This window comes from Rhinoraja longicauda, chromosome 1 (genome assembly GCF_053455715.1).
Source record: "Rhinoraja longicauda isolate Sanriku21f chromosome 1, sRhiLon1.1, whole genome shotgun sequence".
Lineage (NCBI taxonomy): Eukaryota > Metazoa > Chordata > Chondrichthyes > Rajiformes > Arhynchobatidae > Rhinoraja > Rhinoraja longicauda.
Window position 1 is genome coordinate 21,698,563 of NC_135953.1, and position 26,520 is coordinate 21,725,082.

At 45.2% G+C, this 26,520-nt stretch overlaps 1 protein-coding gene across 1 annotated transcript; it reads left to right on the plus strand.

The window, feature by feature from the left end:
• Positions 1–6,452: 6,452 nt before the first annotated feature.
• ark2ca (arkadia (RNF111) C-terminal like ring finger ubiquitin ligase 2Ca) lies at positions 6,453–26,484 on the plus strand. Its single transcript, XM_078409298.1, has 8 exons — positions 6,453–6,528; positions 10,948–11,248; positions 13,157–13,276; positions 15,890–16,016; positions 18,494–18,598; positions 21,351–21,446; positions 24,663–24,769; positions 26,367–26,484. The coding sequence occupies exons 1-8, from the start codon at positions 6,468–6,470 to the stop codon at positions 26,482–26,484; spliced, it is 1,035 nt and encodes a 344-aa protein (XP_078265424.1). The 5' UTR covers positions 6,453–6,467.
• Positions 26,485–26,520: the final 36 nt, after the last annotated feature.

The window sequence follows — 26,520 nt, forward strand, 5'->3', positions numbered from 1 at the left end:
TGTTATTCCACTTTTCAAGAAAGGAGCGAGAGAGAAAACGGGGAATTGCAGACCAGTTAGCCTGACTTTGGTGGTGGGAAAGATTCTGGAGTCAATTATTAAAGAGATAATAACGGTGCATTTGGATAGCAGTAAAAGGATAAGTCCAAGTCAGCATGGATTTATGAAAGGGAAATCATGCTTGACTAATCTTCTGGAATTTTTTGAGGATGTGACAAGTAAAATGGATAAAGGGGAGCCAGTGGACGTAGTGTATCTAGACTTTCAGAAAACCTTTGATAAGGTCCCGCACGGGAGATTGGTGACTAAAATTAGAGCACATGGTATTGGGGGTAGGGTGTTGACATGGATAGAAAATTGGTTGGCAGACAGGAAGCAAAGAGTAGGAGTAAACGGGTCCTTTTCAGAATGGCAGGCAGTGGCGAGTGGAGTGCTGCAAGGCTCGGTGTTGGGGCCGCAACTGTTTACCATATATATTAATGATTTGGAAGAGGGAATTAGAAGCAACACTAGCACGTTTGCGGGTGACACAAAGCTGGGTGGCAGTGTAAACTGTGAAGAGGATGTTAGGAGGTTGCAGGGTGACCTGGACAGGTTGAGTGAGTGGGCAAATGCATGGCAGATGCAGTATAATATAGATAAATGTGAGGTTATCCACTTTGGTGGCAAAAACAAGGAGGCAGTTTATTATCTCAATGGAGTTAGATTAGGTAAGGGGGAGGTGCAGCGAGACCTGGGTGTCCTTGTACACCAGTCACTGAAAGTTGGCGTGCAGGTACAGCAGGCAGTGAAGAAAGCTAATGGAATGTTGGCCTTCATAACAAGAGGATTTCAGTATAGGAGTAAAGAGGTTCTTCTGCAGTTGTATAGGGCCCTGGTAAGACCACATCTGGAGTATTGTGTACAGTTTTGGTCTCCTAATTTGAGGAAGGACATTCTTGTAATTGAGGCAGTGCAGCGTAGGTTCACGAGATTGATCACTGGGATGGCGGGACTGTCATATGAGGAAAGATTGAAAAGACTAGGCTTGTATTCACTGGAGTTTAGACGGATGAGGGGGGATCTTATAGAAACATATAAAATTATAAAAGGACTGGACAAGTTAGATGCAGAAAAAATGTTCCCAATGTTGGGCGAGTCCAGAACCAGGGGCCACAGTCTTAGAATAAAGGGGAGGCCATTTAAAACTGAGGTGAGAAAAAACTTTTTCACCCAGAGAGTTGTGAATTTGTGGAATTCTCTGCCACAGAGGGCAGTGGAGGCCAAATCACTGGATGGATTTATGAGAGAGTTAGATAGAGCTCTAGTGGCTAGTGGAATCAAGGGATATGGGGAGAAGGCAGGCACAGATTATTGATTGGGGACGATCAGCCATGATTACAATGAATGGGGGTGCTGGCTCAAAGGGCCGAATGGCCTCCTCCTGCACCTATTTTCTATGTTTCTATGTTTAATAGGCCTCCACTGCCTTCTGTGGTAGAGAATTCCACAGATTCACAACTCTCTTGGTGAAGAAGTTTTTCCTCATCTCAGTCCTAAATGGCCAACCCCATTCTTAAACTGTGACCCCTGGTTCTGGACTCTTCCAACATCGGGAACATTTTTCATGCATCTAGGCTGTCCAATTCCTTAAGAATTTTATATGTTTCTATAAGATCCCCTCTCATCCTTCTAAATTCCAGTGAATACAAGCCCAGTCGACCCATTCTTTCATCATATGTCAGTCCCACCATCCCAGGAATTAACCTGGTGATCCTACGCTGCACTCCCTCAATAGCAATAATACCCTTCCTCAAATTAGGAGACCAAAATTGCACACAATACTCCAGGTGCGGTCTCACCAGGGCCCTGTAAAACTGCAGTAGGACCTCCTTGCTCCTAAACTAAAGTCCTCTTGCAATGAAGGCCAACATGCCATTAGCTTTCTTCACTGCCTGCTGTACCTGCATGCTTACTTTCAGTGACTGATGTACAAGCACACCCAGGTCTCTTGCACCTCCCCTTTTCCTAATCTGACATCATTCAGATAATAATCTGCCTTCTTGTTCTTGCCACCAAAGTGGAAAACCTCACATTTATCCATATTATTATACTGCATCTGCCATGCATCGGCCCACTCACCCAACCTATCCAAGTCACACTGCAGCCTCATAGCATCCTCCTTGCAGCTCACACTGCCACCCAGCTTTGTGCCATCCGCAAACTTGGAGATGTCACATTTAATTCCCTCGTCTAAATCGTTAATATATATTGTAAATAACAAGAATTGAAAATTGTATATGCCTGAATGTTGCTGCATCTGCAGGCATTGTCTCCAAGCTTTATACTTACCTTTATTTGCTAATGAAATATATTAACCCTAGTTACATGCATTAGTACTATGTGTGGAACATCCCAGTAATGGCATAAAGCCATGAACGGCAATCTCAACTGGCAATAGTTCAATGAACCTTTGAATATAATTAACATCAAGACAGTTCAGTGCAGATTGTGTAGGAAGGAACTGCAGATGCTGGTTTAAACCGAAGATAGATACAAAAACCTGGAGTAACTCAGCGGGTCAGGCAGCATCTCTGAAAAAAAGGAATAGATGATGTTTTGGGTCGAGACCCTTTGTCAGACTGAGAGTCAGGGGCAATACGGGCAATACAGTACAATATGGGCTTTAAGCCCAGATATCACGTGAACTTTGTTCTGTTGTTTATCCTTTCCATAATTACAGCCATAAAGTCCAGACTATATGGAGAGTAGATATTTTCGTATAGCATGGTTAAAGCCTCTTCACTGCCTGTTATCGGTTTCTAGTGCTTTGGGTATATTCCAACTGAACTGAAAATGGAAAATCAAGTTTGAAATTGCATTTAGCTGCTTAGTGGACCTTAAATTGCTCAGCTTGCATCATGGTGTCCAGAACCGAAAGTTGTCAAGGCACACACTGAACCTCAACTTACTGAGGCAAAGGAATAAAGGAAGAGCAAAGGCCTTCCGATCAAGGCCTGGCATCAGAACTTCCTCGAAAGCGCGGGGCAGCCATGGCTCCTCGCTGCTGTCCAGGCAGTAAGACCTCAACTGTGGACATTTTGTGTCTGTCTTCGGTATAAACCAATACCTGCAGTTCCTTCCTGCACAGACATAGTTACAAGATTAAAAGGCAGTCATTTAAAACTGAGGTGAGTAGAAATTTCACCTTGCAGAGGGTGGAGAATCTCTCAATTTTTCAACCCGAGAAGGGCGGGATCTTTGGGGGTACTTAAAGCGAAAGTAGAGATGTTTCTAAAAGAGCAGGGAATTGAGTGCCATTGTGAGGTGGCACTAGGGTTGCCAACTGTCCCGTATTAGCCGGGACATCCTGTATTTTGGGCTGAATTGGTTTGTCCCATACTGGACCACCCTTGTCCCGTGTTAGGCCCAGGGAGGGCGCTGTAGGTCCAGGTGCTGTAGGTCTGGACGCTGTAGGTCCGGACGCTGTAGGCCCGGACAGTGTAGGCCCGGACAGTGTAGGCCCAGGGTCCGTTGTAGGTCCAGAGGCCGGGCGCCGCCTAATGGAGTCTGCTTAGCAACCCGCCTCCTCGGCTGATGTGATCTGGTTGCCAAACACTTGAACTCCCCCTCCCATTCCCATATTGACCTTTCTGTCCTGGGCTTCCTCCATTGTCAGAGTGAGGCCAAATGTAAATTGGAGGAACAGCATCTCATATTTCACTTGGGCAGCTTACAATCCAGCGGTATGAAATTTAATTTCTCTAACTTCAAGTAACCCTTGCATCCCCTCTCTCTCTCCACCCTGGTCATTGTACTAGTTTTACTGTTATCCTGTTGAGTTCCTGTCTGTATATTCATTGTCACCTATCCCACAGTCAACAATGGGCTATTGTGTGCCCCACATTTCCTTGATTGTCGTTGATTTTTGCACATCTTACGTTTATTTCTCCTAAGTACCGTCTATATCTCTCGTTCTTCTTTCCATTGACTCTCAGTCTGAAGAAGGGTCTTGACCCGAAACGCCACTTATTCCTTTTCTCCAGAGATGCTGCCTGACCCGCTGAGTTACTCCTGCTTTTTGTGTCTGTCACAGCTTCAATAATCCAAAGACGTACAGGTTTGTAGGTTAATTGGCTTGGTGAATGTGTAAACTGTCCCTAGTGTGTGTGGCACGATAGTGTTAATGTGTGGGGATCGCTGGTCGGTGCGGACTTGGTGAGCTGAAGGGCCTGTTTCCGCGCTGTTTCTCTAAACTAAACTAAACATCCTTTTGACGGTGACCTTGAGCAACTCCAATCCCACCCAGTCTCCAGACAGATTTGACTGTTTATTCGTCATCAGAAGATATTCAGAGGTTTGAAAGACTGAAGGAGTAAATTGCACCCGAGCATGTGGGTACATGGCCCACCCAGAGGTCAAGTGTAGGAATTGTTCTTCATTTGTAGTGGCCGAATGAACAATTCAATTTTACTTTTATCATGTGCCTGGAAAATTTCTGGAGATAGCTTATTTATAAAAAGACAGCAGGAGCTTTATTGGTGAGAAGGGTGTCTTAGTTTAGTTTAGTTTTGTTTGCAGATCAGTGTGGAAACAGGCCCTTCTGCCCACCTGATCCGCACCGAGCAGCGATCCCCACACACTAACACTATCCTACACACACTGGGGACAATTTTACATTTATACCAAGCCAATTAGTCTACAAACCTGTACGTCTTTGGAGTGTGATATGAAACCGAAGATCTCGGAGAAAACCCAAGCAAGTCACGGGGAGAACATCCAAACTCTGTATAGACAGCACCCGTAGTCAGGATCGAACCGTGTGGCTGCCGCTGTAAGGCAGCAACTCTACCGCTGCACCACTGTGCCGCTCTGTTCACCCCAAATGTCACGTTTCCATGTTCTCCAGAGAAGCTGCCTGACCTGCTGAGTTACTCCGGCACTTTGTATCCATTGGTGAGCTATTGGTGTTCATTGACATCTGCTGTTCGGTTCGATCCAGAGATGAAAACACGATTAACAGTCGCAAATTGCATCCCTTGCTTGGCTGTATGGAATGACTAAATGCCACGATAAAGGTCTGAAGAAGGGTCCCGACCCGAAACGTCACCCATTCTTTTTCTCCAAAGATGCCGCCTGACCCACTGAGTTACTCTAGCATTTTGTGTCTTGCACAATAAATAGTATTTGCTCTTTACTTTCAAATCCACCAGGTGGCGCCGTACAATGGCAGCCTCGCCAACAGTCTGTCTCATCCTTTTCTTTCTTTGTTGTTTTTTTAATATGTGTTAAATGTATGTTTTGGTGTATCTTTAGCCTTGTATTATATGGGGGGGTTGGGGGAAACTTTAAAAAAATCTATTTCCTTGACGGAGATGCGATTTTTTTTCTGTATCGTATCTGCGTCCGCGCTGCAGCCTAACATCGAGGAGCTGGTAGCCTCTTGCTGGGGACCGGCTTTGGGAGATCCAACCGTGGGAGCCTGCAGGACTTAACATCGTGGAGCTGGCAGTGCGAGGCAGCGGCTCTACCTGCCTTCCTGATGAGGCAGCGGTAAGTAATTCCATTTACGTACAAACATTATGCAATGTCAGGTTGCAAATGCCAAGGCTTCCTAAATAATGGTTTAGTTAGAAACAAGGTACTGCAGATGCTGGTTTAAAACCAAAGATAGGCACAAAGTGCGAGAGTAACTCAGCGGGTCAGGCAGCATCTCTGGGGAAAAGGATGGGTGACATTTCGGGTTTAGTTTATTATTATTGTCATGTGTACCGAGGTAGAGTGAAAAGCTGTTTGTTGAGTGCTGTCCAGTCAGTGAAAAGATGATTACAATAAAGCCGTCTACCATGTACAGATACGGGATAAAGGGAATAACATTTAGTGCAAGATAAAGTCAAGTAAATTCCTATTAAATATGTAGGAAGTAACTGCAGATGAGGGTTTACAGCTAAGTCATACAGCAAGGAAGCAGGCCCCTTCGACCCTGCTTGCCCATGTCAACCAAGATGCCCTATCTATGTTGGCCCGTGTTGCGCTAAACGTTTCCTATCCATATATCTGTCCAAATGTCTTTTAAATGTTGTTAAAGTTGTCATGTGATCATGAGAGTCACTGATAATGTTCCTAATGTTAACAGATGCAATCCTGGCACCAAAATTCTCACCCGCACTTGAACACAAACACACCGGGACTGGCAGATTCACATCCAGACTGCAGAGCAGAGAGGGAGAGGGAGGTTGTGTATCTGGTTGGGGGAGGGGAGTGATGGGGTGCAAGTACAATAGGGTCAGTCACCCCCGATTGGCTGGCTGTAGTGCGACAAGATATAAAGTCCCTGGATAATGAGTGCTCTCGATTGGACTGCTGTTCTTTGTGCGGGAGGCAGCTAGCTGCAGGCACAGCTCCACATTTGAATGTACATCGGGATTGGGAGGCAGCAGCTCCATGGGCCATCTGTCCCAGCGGCCGGCAGCAACAAAGACGGCAGGATGGTGCTGGTACATGTCGGCTATCTTGTTCTTCCAGTTTTGGGCTCTGTGAACAATAGAGGTACTCCCTTCAAGGGGAAGAAATTATCAAATGTGTTCTCTCTTCTTTAAACGACAAGCGATGTTGCTTTCATTTTTTGCTGATTGTGGAGTGTGTGTTATGTTGTAAATCTCTGGTGTGAATTCTGTGACACAGTTCAGGTGCTCTTTGTGTTTCAGTTTTGTGAGGGGATATTGATGTGTAAATCATAACACATTCTCTGTATTTGTTTACAAAAGCTACCTACGCTGAACTTTCCATACTCTATTAACTTAAAATGAAATGTATTTTGTTAGTCGATCTGTCTCACCCCAGGCAACAAGTTGACATAATTTGTTTTGCGTCTAATGCTGAGAATGCAGAATTGAAAATACACCTTCACTGTAAGTGCTTTATTGAATATAAGTGTGAGTGCTGTACTATAGACTACAGACTGGCTTTTTGTTCCCTGCAGAGGTACCTGTCCTGTTAAACGGTGCTGTTTCTTGTGATGTACCAATGAACTGAAGCTGAACTGATGTTATCTTCTTTGTTGCTGTACTCTGGTTTCTGCACTGCTTGAGATTGATATTTATTTGTGATCCTTCTCTGGGACTGCTTCTCCTGTAGCACCATCTGACAGCATAATTCTTCAAATTCGTCAATTCCCTGACCGCCTCCATCCCCCATTGTTCTTAGTTTCTGAGATTTGGTTCTGGAGGCCTCGTCAGTACTCGTGTTGTTCAGATGTAAATCATAACAGTGAACAGACAACCTGGGAGGATTCAAAGCTGAGGCTGCCTCTGCTCTTTGCTCATGGTCACACATATCTCAAGGCACTCCCGCTGGGCGGCACAGTGGCTCAGCGGTAGAGTTGCTGCCTTACAGCGTCAGAGACCCGGGTTCCATCCTGACTAGGGGTGCTGTCTGGACAGAGTTTATACGTTCTCCTTGTGACCGCATGGATTTTCACCGGGTGCTCCGGTTTCCTCCCACACTTCAAAGATGTACAGGTTTGTAGGTTAATTGGTTTCGGTTAAATTGTAAATTGTTCCTCGTGTGTAGCATAGAGCTAGTGTTTGGGTCGGCCTGGACTCGGTGGGTTGAAGGGCCTGTTTCTGCGCTGTATCTCTCTAAAGTCTATAAAGCCTAATTTTTCCATGCTTTCCTTCCCTATATTTGTTTAGTTTAGAGATACAGCATGGAAACAAACCCTTCGGCTTATGGAGTCCATGCTATCCATCGATCTGTCATTCACATCAGTTCTATGTTATCTCACTTTCTTATCCACTTACTCCACACTAGGAACAATTTACAGAGGCCAATTGACCAACAAATCTGCTCGTCCCGGGATGAAACTGGAGCACCTGGAGGAAACCCACAGGGTCACTGGGTGAACACTGGAAATACACTGGAATTTAGAAGGATGAGAGGGGATCTTATCGAAACGTATAAGATTATTAAGGGGTTGGACACGTTTCGAGGCAGGAAACATGTTCCCAATGTTGGGGGAGTCCAGAACAAGGGGCCACAGTTTAAGAATAAGGGGTAGGCCATTTAGAACTGAGATGAGGAAAAACTTTTTCAGTCAGAGAGTTGTGAATCTGTGGAATTCTCTGCCTCAGAAGGCAGTGGAGACCAATTCTCTGAATGCATTCAAGAGAGAGCTGGATAGAGCTCTTAAGGATAGCAAAGTCAGGGGGTATGGGGAGAAGGCAGGAACGGGGTACTGATTGAGAATGATCACCTATTGTCTATTGTCTATTGTCTATTGTCTATAACATACAAACTCCACACAGACAGCACCCGAGGTCAGGATTGAACCCGGGACCCTGGCGCTGTGAGGCAAGCGCACTACCAGCTGCGCCACTGTGTCACCCTTGCATTTGATCTAAAGTACCTGAAATAACAATAAAAATAGAAACCTGAAGCAGTGCCAGCCACCCCAACAGGGATTACTCGGGAGTGATCAGAAGTGGGAATTTTGCTCATTTCATTCCTCTTTCACCCAGGAATCCTGCATCCAATTACAGGGCTCCAGCTACTGCTCCGAGAGGGATGCTCTGTGACATAGCTGGCAGACTCACATTGCCAGAGTCTCGGGTTCAATCCCGACCTCGGGAGTGGACTTGCACGTTCTCCCTCTGACCGCGTTGGTTTCCTCCGGGTGCTCCGGTTTCTCCCAACATCCCAAAGACGTGCAGGTTGTAGGTTTTACTGGCCTCTGTAAATTCCACCAAGAGTGTGAGGGGTGAATGTTAAAATGGGATAACATAGAACTAGTGTGAAAGGATAATTGATGGTCGGAATGGTCTCGGTGGGCCGGTAAACTAAAACTAAAACTGATACAGTTTAGATTTGAGATTATATCTGAGAAAATCTCGGTGGGGAGGAGAAAGGTAAAGGGAGTAGGGATTAGCATGAGATGGTAAAGCTTGGAAGTGACAGGTATAATGAATGGTGCAGGCTTCCCTGTATCTGTTTTCTTCTCCGGATGGAACACCAGGATGGCACATTGGCACAGCAGTAGAGTTGTGCCTTACTGCGGGAGTTGTCTGTATGGAGTTTGTACGTTCTCGCCATGACCACGTGGGTTTTCTCCGAGATGTTCAGTTTCCTTCCACACTCCAAAGACGTACAGGTGTGTAGGTTAATTGGTATGTAGGTAAATTCTCTTGGTAAATGTAAAAAATTGTCGCTAGTGTGTGTAGGATAGTGTTAATATGCAGGGATCGCTGGTCGGCGTGGACCCGGTAGGCCGAAGGGCCTGTTTTCATGCTGTATCTCACTGAACTAAACTGAATTAAGAAGCTGTTTAGTGAAGAAGAATCTGAGGGCAGCAGATTGGTAATGAGACCTCGGGCTGGTTAATTACCCCACACAGAGGGCTGCCCTGCTCCTGGAAGTCACTTGTGTTGGACCCACCCACCGAACCATCAATGAATTGAAACACATCAGGCTGACTCCTGAGTGATAAAACTGTGCACTGACAGGTTCTTTTCTTTTTAAGATTGTGTTAAATATTTAACTATCCTCTTCATGGACTTCATCATCTTTCCTTTTGCTCTACCTATTGTACCTGAGCGTGACTTGATTGTATTTATGGAGAGAAGGAATGGGTGCCGTTTAGGGTCGAGGCTGCAGAAGGGTCTCGACCCGAAACGTCACCCATTCTTTCTCTCCAGAGATGCTGCTTGTCCCGCTTACTTACTCCAGTATTTTGTGTACTGATTGAGAGTGATCAGCCATGATCGCATTGAATGGCGGTGCTGGCTCGAAGGGCTGAATGGCCTCCTCCTGCACCTATTGTCTATTGTGTCTATCTTTGATTTAAACCAGCATCTGCAGTTCCTTCCTGCACATTGATTGTATTTATGTCTGGTGTAATCTGATCTGATATGATAGCATGCAAGACGAAGCACAATGATAATAATAAACCTAGACCTAAACCAATGACCTGGTTCAGCATGAAGGCCACTGTATCCAAAATGGAGAAACATCTAGAAACAACAAACTGCAGATGCTGGTTTATACCTAAGATACTGAAGATAGACACAAAATGCCGGATTAACTCAGTGGTCAGGCAGCATCTCTGGAGAACAATGGATGGGTGACGTTTGAGGTCGGGACCTTTCTTCAGACTCCTAATCTTAATCAGAGTCTGAAGAAGTGTCCCAACCCAAAACATCATCCATCCTTTTTCTCTACAGATGCTGCCTGACCCACTAAGTTACTCCAGAGCTTTGTGCCTGTCTTTTATCCAAAATGGGGGCTCCTTCAGCCTTCCAATTTCTCTTTGTCCGCCACTACCTCTGCCTCTGCCTACATGTTCGGAGGAAGATGAAGCAGAAAGACATGAACCAATAATTATCTGTCCAGAGATAATCTGATGACAATTGATTTGTCTTCTAAAAATGTATTTGCAGCTTTGGCTAACTCTGGTCCAATACTCCATCAGTCCTGTGAAGGGAGTGGGAGATACTCAGTATATTGCACACAGGACACCCCACCACACCTGTTGACTGTCGGGAAGGCAGAAGGGACAGAGGGAACGCAAAGTAAAACCCATAACCCTATTTCTCATTTCTTGAGTCATGGGGCGTTTGAAGGCATCTGGCCGTGAATCAGAGAGCTGTGAGTTCAGATCTCTTACCTGATGTGCGGTGAGTTTTAAAATTGGGACTTCTCGGCAAGGCAGTCTCCAACCCCTCACTCGAGATCTCCCAAATTACAAATTTGGTTTAAAACAAAAGGAACAGCACAAATGCGCAGATTAGCCATGTGCACCTTTCTGAAGAAGGGTCTCAACCGAAAACGTCACCTATTCCTTTTCTCAAAAACTGCCGCCTGACCTGCAGAGTTACTCCAGCCTCTTGTGTACATTGTTTCAATGCACTCCTGCAGAACTCCCATGGAAATCCTGGGTGAGTGTGTTAGTCATGATCATTGTTATCTCCGCAGGTCCCACCTTCCCAAGGTGGCAGTCTTCTCAAGTCACTTCCTGCAGACAGCTTCAGCTGGCTCATCAAGACGAGCTTCCTCTGCCTTACTCTGTCCGGCCACAACCAGCCCTGCGCACCGACGTGGCTTCATCGCACCAGCATGCCGCATCGCCTCTGCCACTGCCCCGGCCTCTGGCAACCTTACCGAGCCGCCGCTTCCAAGACCTGCCCTCATACTTACCTCAGCCGCTGCACCAGCAATACCTCCTGCAACACCAGCTGCTCGATGCCCAGCGGGGAAGGCTGCTACCGTTCCCCAGGTACGTGAAGGCCAGGGACAAGCAATGCTGTTGAGATATGAAACCTGTCCGAGGTACTCCTGAAGTGAATGCGGTATAGTTCTGAGCTGTTCTGAGCTGTTCTCACCCATCCATGGGGTTTGTGTGTGACTAGACTCATCCGATCATGATCAAGCTGCAGGTTCTATCATTGCAAACATTGACCCCTGGTTGGGAAAGGTCAATAGACAATAGGTGCAAGAGGAGGCCATTCGGCCCTTCGAGCCAGCACCGCCAATCAATGTGATCATGGCTGATCATTCTCAATCAGTACCCCGTTCCTGCCTTCTCCCCATACCCCCTGACTCCTCTATCCTTAAGAGCTCTGTCTAGCTCTCTCTTGAATGCATTCAGAGAATTGGTCTCCACTGCCTTCTGAGGCAGAGAATTCCACAGATTCACAACTCTCTGACTGAAAAGGTTTTTCCTCATCTCAGTTCTAAATGGCCTACCCCTTATTCTTAAACTGTGGCCCCTGGTTCTGGACTCCCCCAACATTGGGAACATGTTTCCTGCCTCTAACGTGTCCAACCCCTTAATAATCTTATACGTTTCGATAAGATCTCCTCTCATCCTTCTAAATTCCAGTGTATACAAGCCTAGTCGCTCCAGTCTTTCAACATATGACAGTCTCGCCATTCCGGGAATTAACCTAGTGAACCTACTCAAGTTTTCCATTTGGAATTGGCATTGATTTCCTCCAAAGTGAAACATTCAGTAAGTATTGACCAGGGACCCGGGTTCGATCCTGACCTCGGGTGTTCTCTGTGTGGAGTTTGCACACTCTCCCTGTAATTGTGGGTTCAACAACCTTGCCTGATGTGCAGTGACTTTTAAAGTTGGGGTTCTTGGAGGGACAGTATCCAAACCTTCACCCAAGATCTCCCAGTTTGCAAATTTGATAGAATAACGAGATTAACAGGAGAAAATTCACAGCCTAGCCATCTCAAGCGAGAAACAAAGTGCAGGAAGAGTTCAGTGGCACAGGCAGCATGGTGGAGGAAACTGGATGGCCTGTGTTTATGGACTGGGCCTTCTCTGTTTTTTAACCCATTGAAACAAAATGGTGGATGGTAAAACCTCAGGTAAGAATGTTAAGTGTAATTTCAGGATCTTTGACCACAGAAAAGTTTCTTCACAAAGAATACTCCTTTAATCATGAGTTACCTCAGGACTTTGTGTCTTTTTTTGTAAACTAGCATCTGCAGTTCCTTGTGACGACAGAGGTTTCTTACCTGGTTTAATGGGATTTCCTCTCATGGTGAGACAGGGCTGCATAGTCTGTGAGTCCAGCAAGCTGCCTTCCTCCATACTGCACGGTGGGCGGCACGGTGGCGCAGCGGTAGAGTTGCTGCCTTACAGCGAATGCAGCGCCGGAGACTCAGGTTCGATCCTGACTACGTGCGCCGTCTGTACGGAGTTTGTACGTTCTCCCCGTGACCTGCGTGGGTTTTCTCTGAGATCTTCGGTTTCCTCCCACACTCCAAAGATGTACAGGTATGTAGGTTAATTGACTGGGTAAATGTAAAAATTGTCCCTAGTGTGTGTAGGATAGTGTTAATGTGCGGGGATCGCTGGGCAGCGCGGACTCGGTGGGCCGAAGGGCCTGTTTCCGCGCTGTATCTCTAAATCTAAAAAAAAAATCGAAACCTCTCTGCACTGAAGAGCTGGGAGCCATGCTCCCCCTGTAAAACTGCACTAAGGTCTAAACAAGGACAACAGTTCAGCCAGATGCAGTCTATGGTTCCAGGGCAATGGAATATCTGCCCCATGTTTGTTCTGCAATGATTAAATTCTGGGTCAGCATCAGCAAACGTTAGCTCACTGCAACTTTCATGATTCGCTCAGAAAAGGCCCATTCTCCAGCAGTTTTGTCTTGTCGTTTTGCAGGCGGATACAGGAAAGGGCACCTCCTTACCCTCCCCGCCTGCGGCCAGCCTTGGACTTCACCAACCATGCAGCTTCAGCAGTTGCAACGCAGCCCAGGTACCTGACTGAAGGCACTGAGTGGTAAGTGCTGGGCAGTCCTTAGTGGGTTGGTTCTACTGAGGAATCACTGATGCCAAACATTAGTTCTATCATCGAGTCATAGAGTCTTACAACGTGGAAACAAGCCCCTTGGCCCAACTTGCCCACACCAGCCAACATGGCTCATCGACACTAGTCTCACCTGCCTGTGTTTGGCCCATATCCCTCTAAACCTATCCTGTCCATGTACCTGTCTAAATGTTTCTTAAAGTTGTGGTAGTGTCCTCTGACTTGAAGAGCAAAACAAAACAAAATGTCTGAAGAAGGGTCTCGACCCGAAATGTCACCTATTCCTTCTCTCCAGAGATGCTGTCTGACCCGCTGAGTTACTCCAGCTTTTTGCGTCTATCTTCGGTTTAAACCAGCATCTGCAGTTCCTTCCTGCACATAACATGTATTAAATTGTGAATATTTGTTTGTCTTTGCTCCAATGTAAGAAGACAAATAGGAATAGGGCACTGAGAAATGTTGATGAACAGTGGGGCCTTGGGGTCCAAGTCCTTAGTTCCCTGAACAAGACAACACAGATTAGTAAGATTGTGAAGAAGGCATACGATATGCTTGCCTTCATAGATCGAGATATACAATATATGTTGGGAGGTTTTGTCAAAAATTTACAAAACAAAGACACAAGGTTTTGTTTACAAAAAAAAAAGGCACAAAGTGCTGGAGTAACTTTCTCTGGACGAAATGCTGCCTGACTGCATTTCTCTCTTTATACAAAATAGTTTGGTATGCATTTCTGGTCACCATAATTTAGGAGGGATTTGCATTCCCTCATTCCAAGGCACATTCCTTTTATATGCATACTTGGCCAATAAACGTATTCATTCATTCATTCATTCATTCATTCATTTGATTGTACTGAAGATTCACCAGGATGTTGCCTGGGTTTCAGCACTTAGGCTACAGAGAGAGGTTGAACAGGTTGGGTCTTTATTCTTTGGAGCGTAGAAGGTTGAGGGGGGACTTGATAGAGGTTTTTTAAATTTTGAGAGGGACGGACAGAGTTGACGTGGGTAGGCTTTTCCCTTTGAGAGTGGGGAAGATTCCAACAAGGGGACATAGCTTCAGAATTGAGGGACAAAGGTTTAGGGGTAACATGAGGGGGAACTTCTTTACTCAGAGGGTTGTGGCTGTATGGAATGGGCTTCCGGTGGAAGTGGTGGAGGCTGGCTCGATTTTATTATTTAAGAGTAAATTGGATAGGTATATGGATAGGAGGGGATTGGAGGGTTATGGTCTGAGTGCAGGTAGATGAGACTAGGTCAGGGAGAATGGTCGGCGTGGACTGGTAGGGCCGGACAGGCTTGTTTCCATGCTGTAGTTGTTATATGTTATATATGTTATATGTTATATGTTGCCTGAATTGAAGGATTTAGTTCAGAGAAGGGGACAGAAAGGCAAGGGAAGGTGTGGGGGGAGGGGTGGGGGGGGTGGGGTGGGGGGGGGGGCATCGTGGAGAAGTGGAGGATGTCGATGTAAAATTATGAGAGGCAGATAGTCAAAATCTTTTATTCATGATAGAGGGCTCAAAAACACGAGGCCATCGATTTAATATGGGGATAGGTTTTAGAGGGAATCTAAAGGGTGCTTATTTAAATAGAGTAATTGAGGAGGTGGAGGAATCAATCTGATACAGTTACTGTATTTAAGAGACATTTAGCCAAGCACTTACATAGGCAAGCCAGAGGAGGGCACTGTCCTAATGAGGGCAAATGTAATTAGTGTAGATGGAAAAAACCATTGGCGTGGATATGGTGAGCTGAAGGGCCTGTTTCTGTGCAATGTGGCTTTATGATTCTAGGACACTTTTTTTATGTAGGATATCAAATGTATTATTATACAAACACTATTATATTAATCTCCAAACTGTCTACATTTTGCCAGTTATTTCAGCAGAACAATACAACTCTGGTACAAACAAAAATTGATAATTGAAATATATTGAGTGTTCCCCAGATAATTTGACCCACAGAGAAACTTATGCACAGAGTTAGAATTTGGGGCGGCACGGTGGCGCAACGGTAGAGTTGCTGCCTTGCAGTGCCGGAGACCCGGGTTCGAAGTTCGATCCCGACTACGGGCGCTGTCTGTATGGAGTTTGTACGTTCTCTCCGTGACCACATGGGTTTTCTCCGAGATCTCTGGTTTCCTCCCACACTCCAAAGATGTATAGTTTTGTAGGTTGATTGGTTTGGTATAAATGTAAATTGTCCCTAGAGTGTGTAAGATAGTATTAACGTGCGGGGATCGCTGGTCAGTGCGGACTTGGTGGGCCGAAGTTGCTGTTTCTGCGCTGCATCTCTAAACTAAACTAATTTAAAACTAAAAGAATAGTCGCAATCTAATTTAAGTATGTAATGGGCTCAAAATGATTTTTCCCATTTCTATGTTTCTCTACTTAATAAATGTGGAATTTTCATACGAAACATAACCTCATATTTAATCTGGGAAAGGTCGGCTTCGGAGCTGAGCAGATTGGTCCTATACTCATTAAAGAATGAAAGGTATATGATTTTGACGGATTTTCAGAAAAACACAACCTGGATGCAATTAAATGTTTTCTCTTGTTGCTGTTTCCTGTTTTTGAAGGGATATCAGTGCAGAGGCAGGATTACCTCACACTCAATACCAGTTCCTTCCAGTTCATCACCTCCACCGTTATCTAGCAACTCCCAGAATGCACCATCTATCCAGAAGTGTGTCTTCAACATCAGTGGTAAGCGTGTGTGCTGATGGAACGTTTATTGTGAGGGGGGTCAATACTTGATGTGTTATCTTAGAGATACAGCGTAGAAACAGGCTCTAAGGCCCACTGCGTCTGCACCAACCAGCAATCACCCGTACGCTAGTTCTATGTTATCCCAGTTTATTTTATTAATTAGAGAGGCTCTGATGCAACTTTACATGGTGCTGGCAAGATCTCAGGTACAATGTACAGTATTGGTCTCCCCGTCTTTGGAGAGATATGCTTGCATTGGAGAGGAAGTTGGCTGGTCTCCTGGGCACTTAAGGAAAGGTTGAGCAGATTGGTCCTATACTCATTAAAGAATGAAAGGTACATGATTTTGAAAGGAGTTGACAGGGTGGATGTTGAGAGCATGCTTCCCCTCCTGTGGGTATCTAGAACTTGGGTGCGAAGTCTCAGAATAAGGAGTTGTCCATTTCAGATGTAGATGAGAAGGAATTTCTTCTCTCAGTGGGTAGTGAACCTTTGGAACTTTCTGCCCCAGGAAATTGTGGAGGCAGAGCTATCAATTAGGGTCAGCACAGTGGTGCAGCAGTAAAGTTGCTGCCTTACAACAACTTGAGACCTGGGTTTGAGACTGACTGCGGGTACTGTTCGTACGGAGTTTGTACGTTCTCCCTGTAACCGCATGGGTTTTCTCCGGGTTCTCCCACATCCCAAAGACGTGCAGATTTGTAGGTTAGATGGCTTGCGTAAACTAAACGAAACTAAAAATGATTACAGTCAAGTTGGAGATTGACAGCCATTTAACTTATAAGGGTACGGAGAGAGTGGGGAGAGAGTGGGAAAGTGATGTGGTGTGCAAGAATGGATCAACCAAGATCTCTCTGTGGAATAGGTTCGAGGGACTGGTCACCCTGCTCCTGCTGATGTTCTTATCATTTTCAGCTCATCTTTGGCTGTTTTCCCATTGTTGTTGATACTATATGTTCCACGGACTGCGTGCCATTGTTACGGCACCATGTACAGATAATGTGAAATGCATCCACAAACTAATGCAATCTATTTACATTAAGGCAGGTTTCCTCAATCTCTCTCTCTCTTGCTCCTCCCTGATAGTCCTGTTGGCCTGGGCAGTTTGTGACTGAGCTACACGAGCTGCTGGGTGATGGGTTGACCCCTACCTGGGTTGAGTCTCAGCTGAGGTTTAGGACTAGAGGTCATAGCCTCAGAATTAAAGGACGTTCGTTTAGGAAGGAGATGAGGAGAAATTTCTTTAGTCGGTGGTGAATCTGTGGAATTCTTTGTCGCAGAGGGCAGTGGAAAACAAGTCAGTGGATATATTTAATGCAGAGATAGATAGGTTCTTGATTAGAAACATAGAAAATAGGTGCAGGAGGAGGCCATTTGGCCCTTCAAGCCAGCACCACCATTCATTGTGATCATGGCTGATCATCCACAATCAGTAACCCAGTAATTAGTATGGGTGGCAGAGGTTATGGGGAGAAGGCAGGAGAATGGGGTTAGGAGGGGGAGATTGATCAGCCATGATTGAATGGTGGAGTATACTTGATGAGCCGAATGGCTGAATTCTGCTCCTATTCCTTATGACCTTGAGGTGAAAGATCCTGTGGCCTCGGAAGCCCTCAGAGGGGACATCAGCCTGCCTTCCTGGTGAAGGAGTGAGTGTATTCATGCGTAGACCTGTATGAGCGAGGGTGTGGCTGTACACCTGGGCATGCATGAAATTTTTAACAAGCAGGATTGTCAAATTGTAAATTGATCCTAGTGCGTAGGATAGTGCTAATGTACGGGGTGATTGCTGGTTGGTGCGGATTTGGTGGGCCGAAGGGCCTGTTACCACAAAGTATCTCTATAGTCGAAAGTCTGAAATCTAAAGATGGAGCTCAGCTGTAAAAGGACTTGAAGTGCTCGAATGACTCAATGGGTCAGGCAGCATCCCTGGTGAACATGGATAGTTGATGTTTCAGGTCGAGACCCTTCTTCAGACTCAGCTGTGAGACGAGATCAGCTGTGATGGGATGGTACACCCTGTGATACAGCAGGAAGCTCGCACTGGACGTAACAAGCTCAGACTCATGGTTAAAGGGTGTCCACCTGTTATTACCTTTCATCCTGTATCTGTGTACTGTGGACAGCTCGATTGAAATCATGAATAGTCCTTCCCACTGACTGGACAGCACGCAACAAAAAAGCTTTTCACTGTACCTCGGTACATGTGACAATAATAAACAAAACTAAATAAACGGTAAAACTGTGCACCCTACGGGTCAGCACAGTGGTGCAGCAGTAAAGTTAGGGTCCACTGTGCATCCATCTTCAGGGGAGAGGACAAGGGGCTGAAGAGTGAACTCACTAACCACTCCATCAGCTAACTTGGTGTAGACCAGGAATTGGAAAGACACCTCTCTGGTCTGCACGCCTCAGTCACCGGACAGAGAGATTATTTGTACACTCTTCGTAATAAAATAAAATCTGTTTTCCAGGTTATTCCCGATCTAAGGAACTATTCTTATCCACATCTTCACCTGCTGACTCTCCAAGGTTTGAATGCGGGACAACAGAATCCTGCTGTCAGAGAAAGTTATGAGGTGCGTTACTTATGTCATGGGCCGAGAGAGAGCTGATGGAGCATAAACACGTATACAATGAAGGATGCTGGAGAAGGGGCTTTGATTTCACACTGCTTTTCACACAGAGGGTGGTGGGTATATGGAACAATCTGTCAGAAGAAGCGATGGCGACAGATACAATTACAACATTTAAAAGACATTTGGGCAGGGATATGGGTCAAACACACACGACTAGCTCTTGTAGGAAACTCGGTCAGCATGGATGTATTGGGCAGAAGCATCTGTTTCTGTGCAGTATAACTCTGTGACGATGACTCTAAATTTCCAATTTTGCATTGATCCAAGACTATGAGCATGCGTGTAGTGATGAGGAAGAAAAGAGGCTGCAAGTGGATATTGAGAAGCTAAGCACAGTGGCGCTCCTTGTAGAGTTGCTGCCTCACAGCACCAGAGACCAGGATTCGATCCTGACCTCGGGTGCTGCCTGTGTGGAGTTTGCATGTTCTCCCTGTGACCACATGGGTTTCCTCCGTTTTCTCCTACACACCAAAAGATGCACGGGGTTGTAGGATAATTGGCCTCTGCAAAATTGCTCCTAGTTGTGGGGAGTGAATGAGAAAGTGGGATAAACTTGAATTAGTGAGAATGGTCAGCATGGACTCAGTGGGCTGAAGGATCTCTAAACTAAACTGAAAAATATGGCTGACAGACTACATTGTTGAAACATATGTAGTTCATCACATGGGTAGAAATGACAGAAATGCTGACTATATTTTGAAGGATGTGAAACAGAAACGTTGATCTTCAAAGGGATTTGTGCACCCTTGTACATAAATCACTGCAAGCTAACTTATAGGTGCAGCAGAGAATTGGTAAAAAGCAAATGGTAAATTAATTGACATTATATTGAATTGAATACAAGACTAGGTAACTCTCAGAAATATAACATAAAACATTAGTAAAACAGACATAGTTTCTAAAGGAGTCAACAGGGTGGGTGCAGGAAACCATCGAGAATCTTTGGAATTTCCAACCACAGAAGATTGTGAAGGTTGGGTCATTGAATTAATTTAAACAGAGATTTTGCGATTATAGACAATAGGTGCAGGAGGAGGCCATTCGGCCCTTCGAGCCAGCACCGCCATTCAATGTGATCATGGCTGATCATTCTCATTCAGTACCCCGTTCCTGCCTTCTCCCCATACCCCCTGACTCCGCTATCCTTAAGAGCTCTATCTAGCTCTTAAGGATATTAAAGGAATCTAGGAGGAAAGTAGGATTTGATGTTGAGTGGTGGACCAGGCTAAAAGGCCAAATGAGCTCCTCCTATTCCTATTTCTTATGTAGGACCGTCAATTGATCAGAGATTTTGTACAACAATTGTGCGTAAAATTAGATTCTATCCTAATCTCATTGTTTATTCTCCCCACTTCCACAACAGCTCACCCCAGATTCTACCACCTACCTCCACGTTAGAAACGTGAGGTGATCCATTTTGTTGGCGAGAACGAGAAGGCAGATTTTTATCTGAAGGGCGTCAGATTGGGAAAAGGGAGGTGCAACGAGACCTGGGTGTCCTTGTACATCAGTCACTGAAAGTAAGCATGCAGGTAGAGCAGGCAGTGAAGAAAGCCAATGGCATGTCGGCCTTCATAGCAAGAGGATTTGAGTATAGGAACAAGGCAGTCCTACCGCAGTTGTACAGGGCCCTGGTGATACCGCATCTGGAGTATTGTGTGTAGTTATGGTCTCCTAATTTGAGGAAGGACATTCTTGCTATTGAGGGAGTGCAGTGTAGGTTCACCAGGTTAATCCCCGGAATGGCGGGACTGACATATGATGAAAAATGGGTTGACTGGGCTTGTAGTCACTGGAGTTTAGAAGGATGAGAGGGGATCTTATAGAAACATATTAAATTATTAAGGGATTAGACAGGCTAGATGTAGGAAAAATGTTCCCAATGTTCGGGGAGTCCAGAACCAGGGGCCACAGTTTAAGAATAAGTGGTAGGCCATTTTGGACTGAGATGAGAAAAAACATTTTCACCCAGAGAATTCTCTGCCACAGAAGGCAGTGGAGGCCAATTCACTGGGTGGTTTCAAGGGAGAGTTAGGGTTAGCTCTTATGGCTAACGGAATCAAGGGAATGGGGAAAAACCAGGCACGGGGTACTGATTTTAAATGATCAGCCATGATCATATTGATTGGCGGTGCTGGCTCGAAGGGCCGAATGGCCTACTCCTGCACCTATTTTCTATGTTTCTATGTAGAAGCAATTAACTGCACCCAATTAACCTATATTTTAGGGTTATGGGAGGAAAGCCGAACACCCGGAGGAAGCTCACATGGTCATAGGGTGAATGTTCAGACTCCACATAGAAACCAGAATTGAACCCAGGCATTGGGTGCTCTATGAGCTATTGTAAAGAAGGAAAAGGACATGTTGTTCTGTGCCTAATCTGGCTCGAGATCATAAGGTCATAAGTGATAGTAGAATTAGGCCTTTTGGCCCATCAAGTCTACTCTGTCATTCAATCATGGCTGATCTATCTCTCCCTCCTAACCCCATTCTCCTGCCTTCTCTCCATAACCCCTGACTCCTGTACGAATCAAAAATCTATCTATCTGATGGCAGATTGACTTGATGTGGAAGCCCTAGTCTCGGGTGATGTTGTGCAAACCCTCCATTAAATGGCATACTCCAGTTCTTGCATTAGTAATAGTTATTATTAATTCGTTATTTTCAACTTGTTATTCTTTCCCTGTTCCAGGAATTGTTGCAGTTAGAGGACAGACTGGGGGCAGTGAGCCGGGGCACCATGCAATATATGATTGAGAAGTGGACCTTGCCACACACATATAGGAAGGTGAGTATGGGTGTCTCTTGTGACCTCAACCAAACTCAGCTATGATCAAAGCGAATAGTGAAGATGGGCGCTTGGGAAAATTTGTTGAGTCTGAAAGGAATGAGGTGTATGGGTTGGGACCATGAGAATGGGATTGAATAGACTGCAACGAAGTGGGGTCCCAGAGGTCTGAGACCTGATAACACTGACAACAGCTGGGACTTGAAAATAGCACCAAATTTGGCCACTCTGAATGTTGTCTCAGTGTACATGTGTACTGTATCTGCAATGCTTATCTAGATTGTGCTTAATATAAAGTACTTATGTATTGTGATATTTGTACTGAACTATATCCAAAAATGAATGTCACTATTCCTCGGTACATGTGAGAAATAACGTACCAATGAAGCATCTCTTTGTAGCTGTAATCCAGGCAGCACTCGGGCTCATTTTCTGACTTATGTCACGTACCTTTCTAAAACGTACAATAACTATTAATTTGCACTTTTTGGAATCCAACAAAAAGTTTGCATTAAAGATTATCTTTGCAAGTTCTCTGTATAATCAAGTTATATTATTAACTTTAAAACTCCTTAATTGTGGATGAAATGGAAATTGCTGGAAATAATCAGCAGGCTGATTACAGACCACTGCAGAGGGAATCAGAGTAAAGGTTTCAGGTCGATGAATTTTCATCTGAACTGTGAAAAGTCCATTTTAAGTTACAAACTTACTGACTACCTCTTGCACGACTGTGGAGTTGTTTTTCTAATTGTGTTTGAACTAATGTCTTGTTCTTGCACAGCCTTAACTTAGAACAGTACAGTACAGGATTCGCAATGCCCATGCAGAACATAATGCCAAGTTAATCTCCTCTGCCTCCATATCCCTCCATACCCTGCATATTCACGTGCCGATCTAAAACTGGGATTTAGAAGGATGAGAGGAGATCTTATCGAAACGTATAAGATTATTAAGGTTTTGGACACGTTAGAGGCAGGAAACATGTTCCCAATGTTGGGGGAAGTCCAGAACAAGGGGCCACAGTTTAAGAATAAGGGGTAGGCCATTTAGAACTGAGATGAGGAAAAACTTTTTCAGTCAGAGAGTTGAGAATCTGTGGAATTCTCTGTCTCAGAAGGCAGTGGAGGCCAATTCTCTGAATGCATTCAAGAGAGAGCTGGATAGAGCTCTTAAGGATAGCGGAGTCAGGGGGTATGGGGAGAAGGCAGGAACGGGGTACTGATTGAGAATGATCAGCCATGGTCACATTGAATGGCGGTGCTGGCTCGAAGGGCCGAATGGCCTCCTCCTGCACCTATTGTCTATTGTCTATAAAAGCCTCTTAAATACCACAATCCTATCTGCTTCTACCATTACTCTTGGCAGCACATCCAGTCACCCACCAATCTCTGCGTAAAGATAAACTTGCTTGCACATCTCCTTTAAACTTTACTCCTCTCAACTTAAAGCTATACCTTCTAGGTCTTGACATTTCCACCGTGCAAAAAAGGTTCTCAAAATTTTATATACTTCTATCAAGTCTTTCCTCAGCTTCTGGCATTCCAGAGAAAACAATCCAAGTTTGTCCAACTCCACACCTATAACAAGCGGGACATGAAAATGGCACCAAATTTGGCCACTCTATGTTCCAGTGCACTACTACGAGACATTTGTACTGCATCTGAGATGCTTCACTAAGATGCTTAGATTGTGCTTGATATATAGTGCTTATGTATCGTGATACTTGTACTGAACTGTATACATAAATGAATTTCACTGAACCTCGGTACATGTGAGAAATAATGTACCATTGAACCCAGTTTGTTTAGCTAATACTCTCTAATCCAGGCAGCATTCTGGTAAACTACATCTGCACCCACTCCAAAGCCTCCACATCCTTCCTGTAATGGGTGACCAGTACTGCACACAATACTGCAAATGTGGCCTAACCAAAGTCCTATAAAGCTGCAACATGACTTCACGTTAGATACCTCAGAATCCACGGAAATGGCTATATTTAAGAGGGAGTTAGATGTGGCCCTTGTGGCTAAAGGGATCAGGGGGTATGGAGAGAAGGCAGGTACAGGTTACTGAGCTGGATAATTAGCCATGATCATATTGAATGGCGGTGCAGGCTCGATGAGCCGAATGGCCTCCTCCTCCACCTATTTTCTATATTTCTATGTTTCTATGAAATCAGGACATCGTGAATCCCAAGGGATGGAAGAAGAAGAGGAGGAATACAACAGCAAGTCTGGTGGAACACTGATGTACCTTCCTCTTTGCTGCCATAGAAACATAGAAAACATAGAAAATAGGTGCAGGAGGAGGCCATTCGGCCCTTCGAGCCTGCACCGCCATTCATTGTGATCATGGCTGATCATCCACAATCAGTAACCTGTGCCCAACTGTGTCCTGGCTCTTATACCCAATGCCCCGACCGTTGAAGGAATTATACCAAACATCTTCCTTACTCTTCTGTCTATTTGTGTTGTCACTGTCAGGGAGCTAAGGTCATTTTCTTTCTCTTGTGTAATTTATGTATAATTTATCTCCATTTTCTGAGTCTGTGATGTTATAGACAATAGACAATAGACAATAGGTGCAGGAGGAGGCCATTTGGCCCTTCGAGCCAGCACCGCCATTCAATGTGATCATGGCTGATCATTCGCAATCAGTACCCCGTTCCTGCCTTCTCCCCATACCCCCTGACTCCGCTATCCTTAAGAGCTCTATCCAGCTCTCTCTTGAATGCATTCAGAGAATTGGCCTCCACTGCCTTCTGAGGCAGAGAATTCCACAGATTCACAACTCTCTGACTGAAAAAGTTTTTCCTCATCTCAGTTCTAAATGGCCTACCCCTTATTCTTAATGTTGCTCCAAGCAAGATTTCCATTGCACCTGTATCACATCCCACTAGTACATATGACAATAAACTCAACTTGACTTGACCTTTCCACTTGTTCTCTTCGACCTGCGTTCTTTCTCCACCATTTAAAATCTGTTTTCTTGGACCTATTTTTCCTTGCCCTATTTCGAACCACCAATCTGAAACATCAACTTTGCTTCTCTGTCTGTAGAAGCTGCCTGACATTCAGAAGCAAACGCTATCACTCGCAAGTTGGATTTGACAGCTCGTTGGCACAGAGTGATGCTCATGCATCAATATAAGGTTAAGGAACTATTTGAGCCGTTGGTAAATCACAGACATTAATCCGTTATTTTGATTTGCAGAGAATACAACTGGAGCTCAAAGAAGATAGAAAGGATGAAGAGGAAACTGATTTGGATGAAAAGTGTACAATTTGCCTCTGCATGTTGGAGGAGGGAGAAGATGTCAGGTATGCAAAGAGGAAGGTACATCTGTGTTCCACCAGACTTACTGTTGTATTCCTCCCCTTCTTCCATCCCTTGGGATCCCAGATGTCTTGATTTCACCACATTTCTGTAGGTGGAGTTTCACTGGGCCCGCGGGCGGGTGGGATGGAATATTTGATACTCCTTCCCCTGCCTATGTTTGGTCTCCATCTGATTCCATTGAAGAGCTTGCAATGCTTTGTGCCTTCCCCGATCTTTCTCCACTAGTATAATTTGTTCAGAGTTTGCATGAGTTTGCATGATTATATTTTTCTTCAAGAAGGTTTTGAGGATGTTCTTGTGGTATTTTCTCTATCCTCTTGGAAATCCCTTCTGTGACACAGCTTGGAGTAGAGTGCTTGTTCTGGGATTCTGGTCCGAGACACACTGGGACTGGCGTAGATGGGGCATCTGGTCAGCATGGCCACGTTTAGCTGAAGCGCCCATTTGCATGCTGTATGTTTCTATGATTCTATGCCCCATCTTCACTTGACGCACCTGCTGCCTTTAGCCCATATTGTAATTGTAATTAATTTTATTAGCCAAGTATGTAAACATATAATATATAAACATACAATGAATTTGATTTGACAACAGTCATACAAAAAAAAGCAACAAGATACACCCTCACATAAAAATTAACATAACAGTGGAGGCCAATTCTCTGAATGCATTCAAGAGAGAGCTAGAGCTCTTAAGGATAACGGAGTCAGGGGGTATGGGGAGAAGGCAGGAACGGGGTACTGATTGGGAACGATCAGCCATGATGACATTGAATGGCGGTGCTGGCTCGACGGGCCGAATGGCCTACTCCTGCACCTATTGTCTATTGGGGCGATCGAGGCTCCCGTGATCGGGGCGGTCGCAGCTCCTGCGGTTGGAGCTCCCTCAGTCGATCCCTGACAAAGGGACCGCTGGCTCCACGATGTTCTCCGCAGTCGGCAACCGAAGCTCCCGCATCGGGGCGATCGGAGCTCCCGTGATCGAGGCGGTCGAAGCTCCAGCGGTTGGAGCTCCCGCAGATGATCCCTAACTAGTGGACCGCCAGCTCCACGATGTTAAGGCCGCAGTGCAGATGGAGATACGAATGGAAAAATTTGCATCTCCGTCGAGGAAAGAGATAAAATAGGTTTCCCTCAACCCCCTCCACCACCCCCCACATAATACAAAAACTAAAGATACCCTAAAACATACAAGTAGACACAGACCAAAACAGCAAAAGAAGATAAAAGACGAGACAGGCTGTTGGCAAGGCTGCCATGCACGGCAACACCCGGTGGAGGGTCTATCCCTCTAGACATATCCTTTCCATGTACCGCTGGCTCCACGATGTTCTCCGATGTTGTTACAGGACCTGCCTCAACTACCTCTTCTGGCAGCTCATTTCCTTCACCAAGCTCTGTGTGGAAAAGGTTGCCTCTCAAGTTCCTATTAAATATTTCTCCTCTCCTTAAACTTATGTCCTCTGGTTCATGATTCCCCAACTCTGGGTAAAAGACTCTGTGCATTCACCATATCTACTGGCGTATGATTTGACACACCTCTGTAAGAGCTAATTGATCATTTTGTGCCTTTCTTCAGGCGGCTCCCATGCATGCACCTGTTCCACCGGGTCTGTGTAGACCAGTGGCTGGTCACTAGCAAGAAGTGTCCAATCTGCAGAGTGGACATCCAGGCACAACTGTTCCCGGACAGCTGATGGAACAAACGCACAGGACACAATTCCACATGAGCA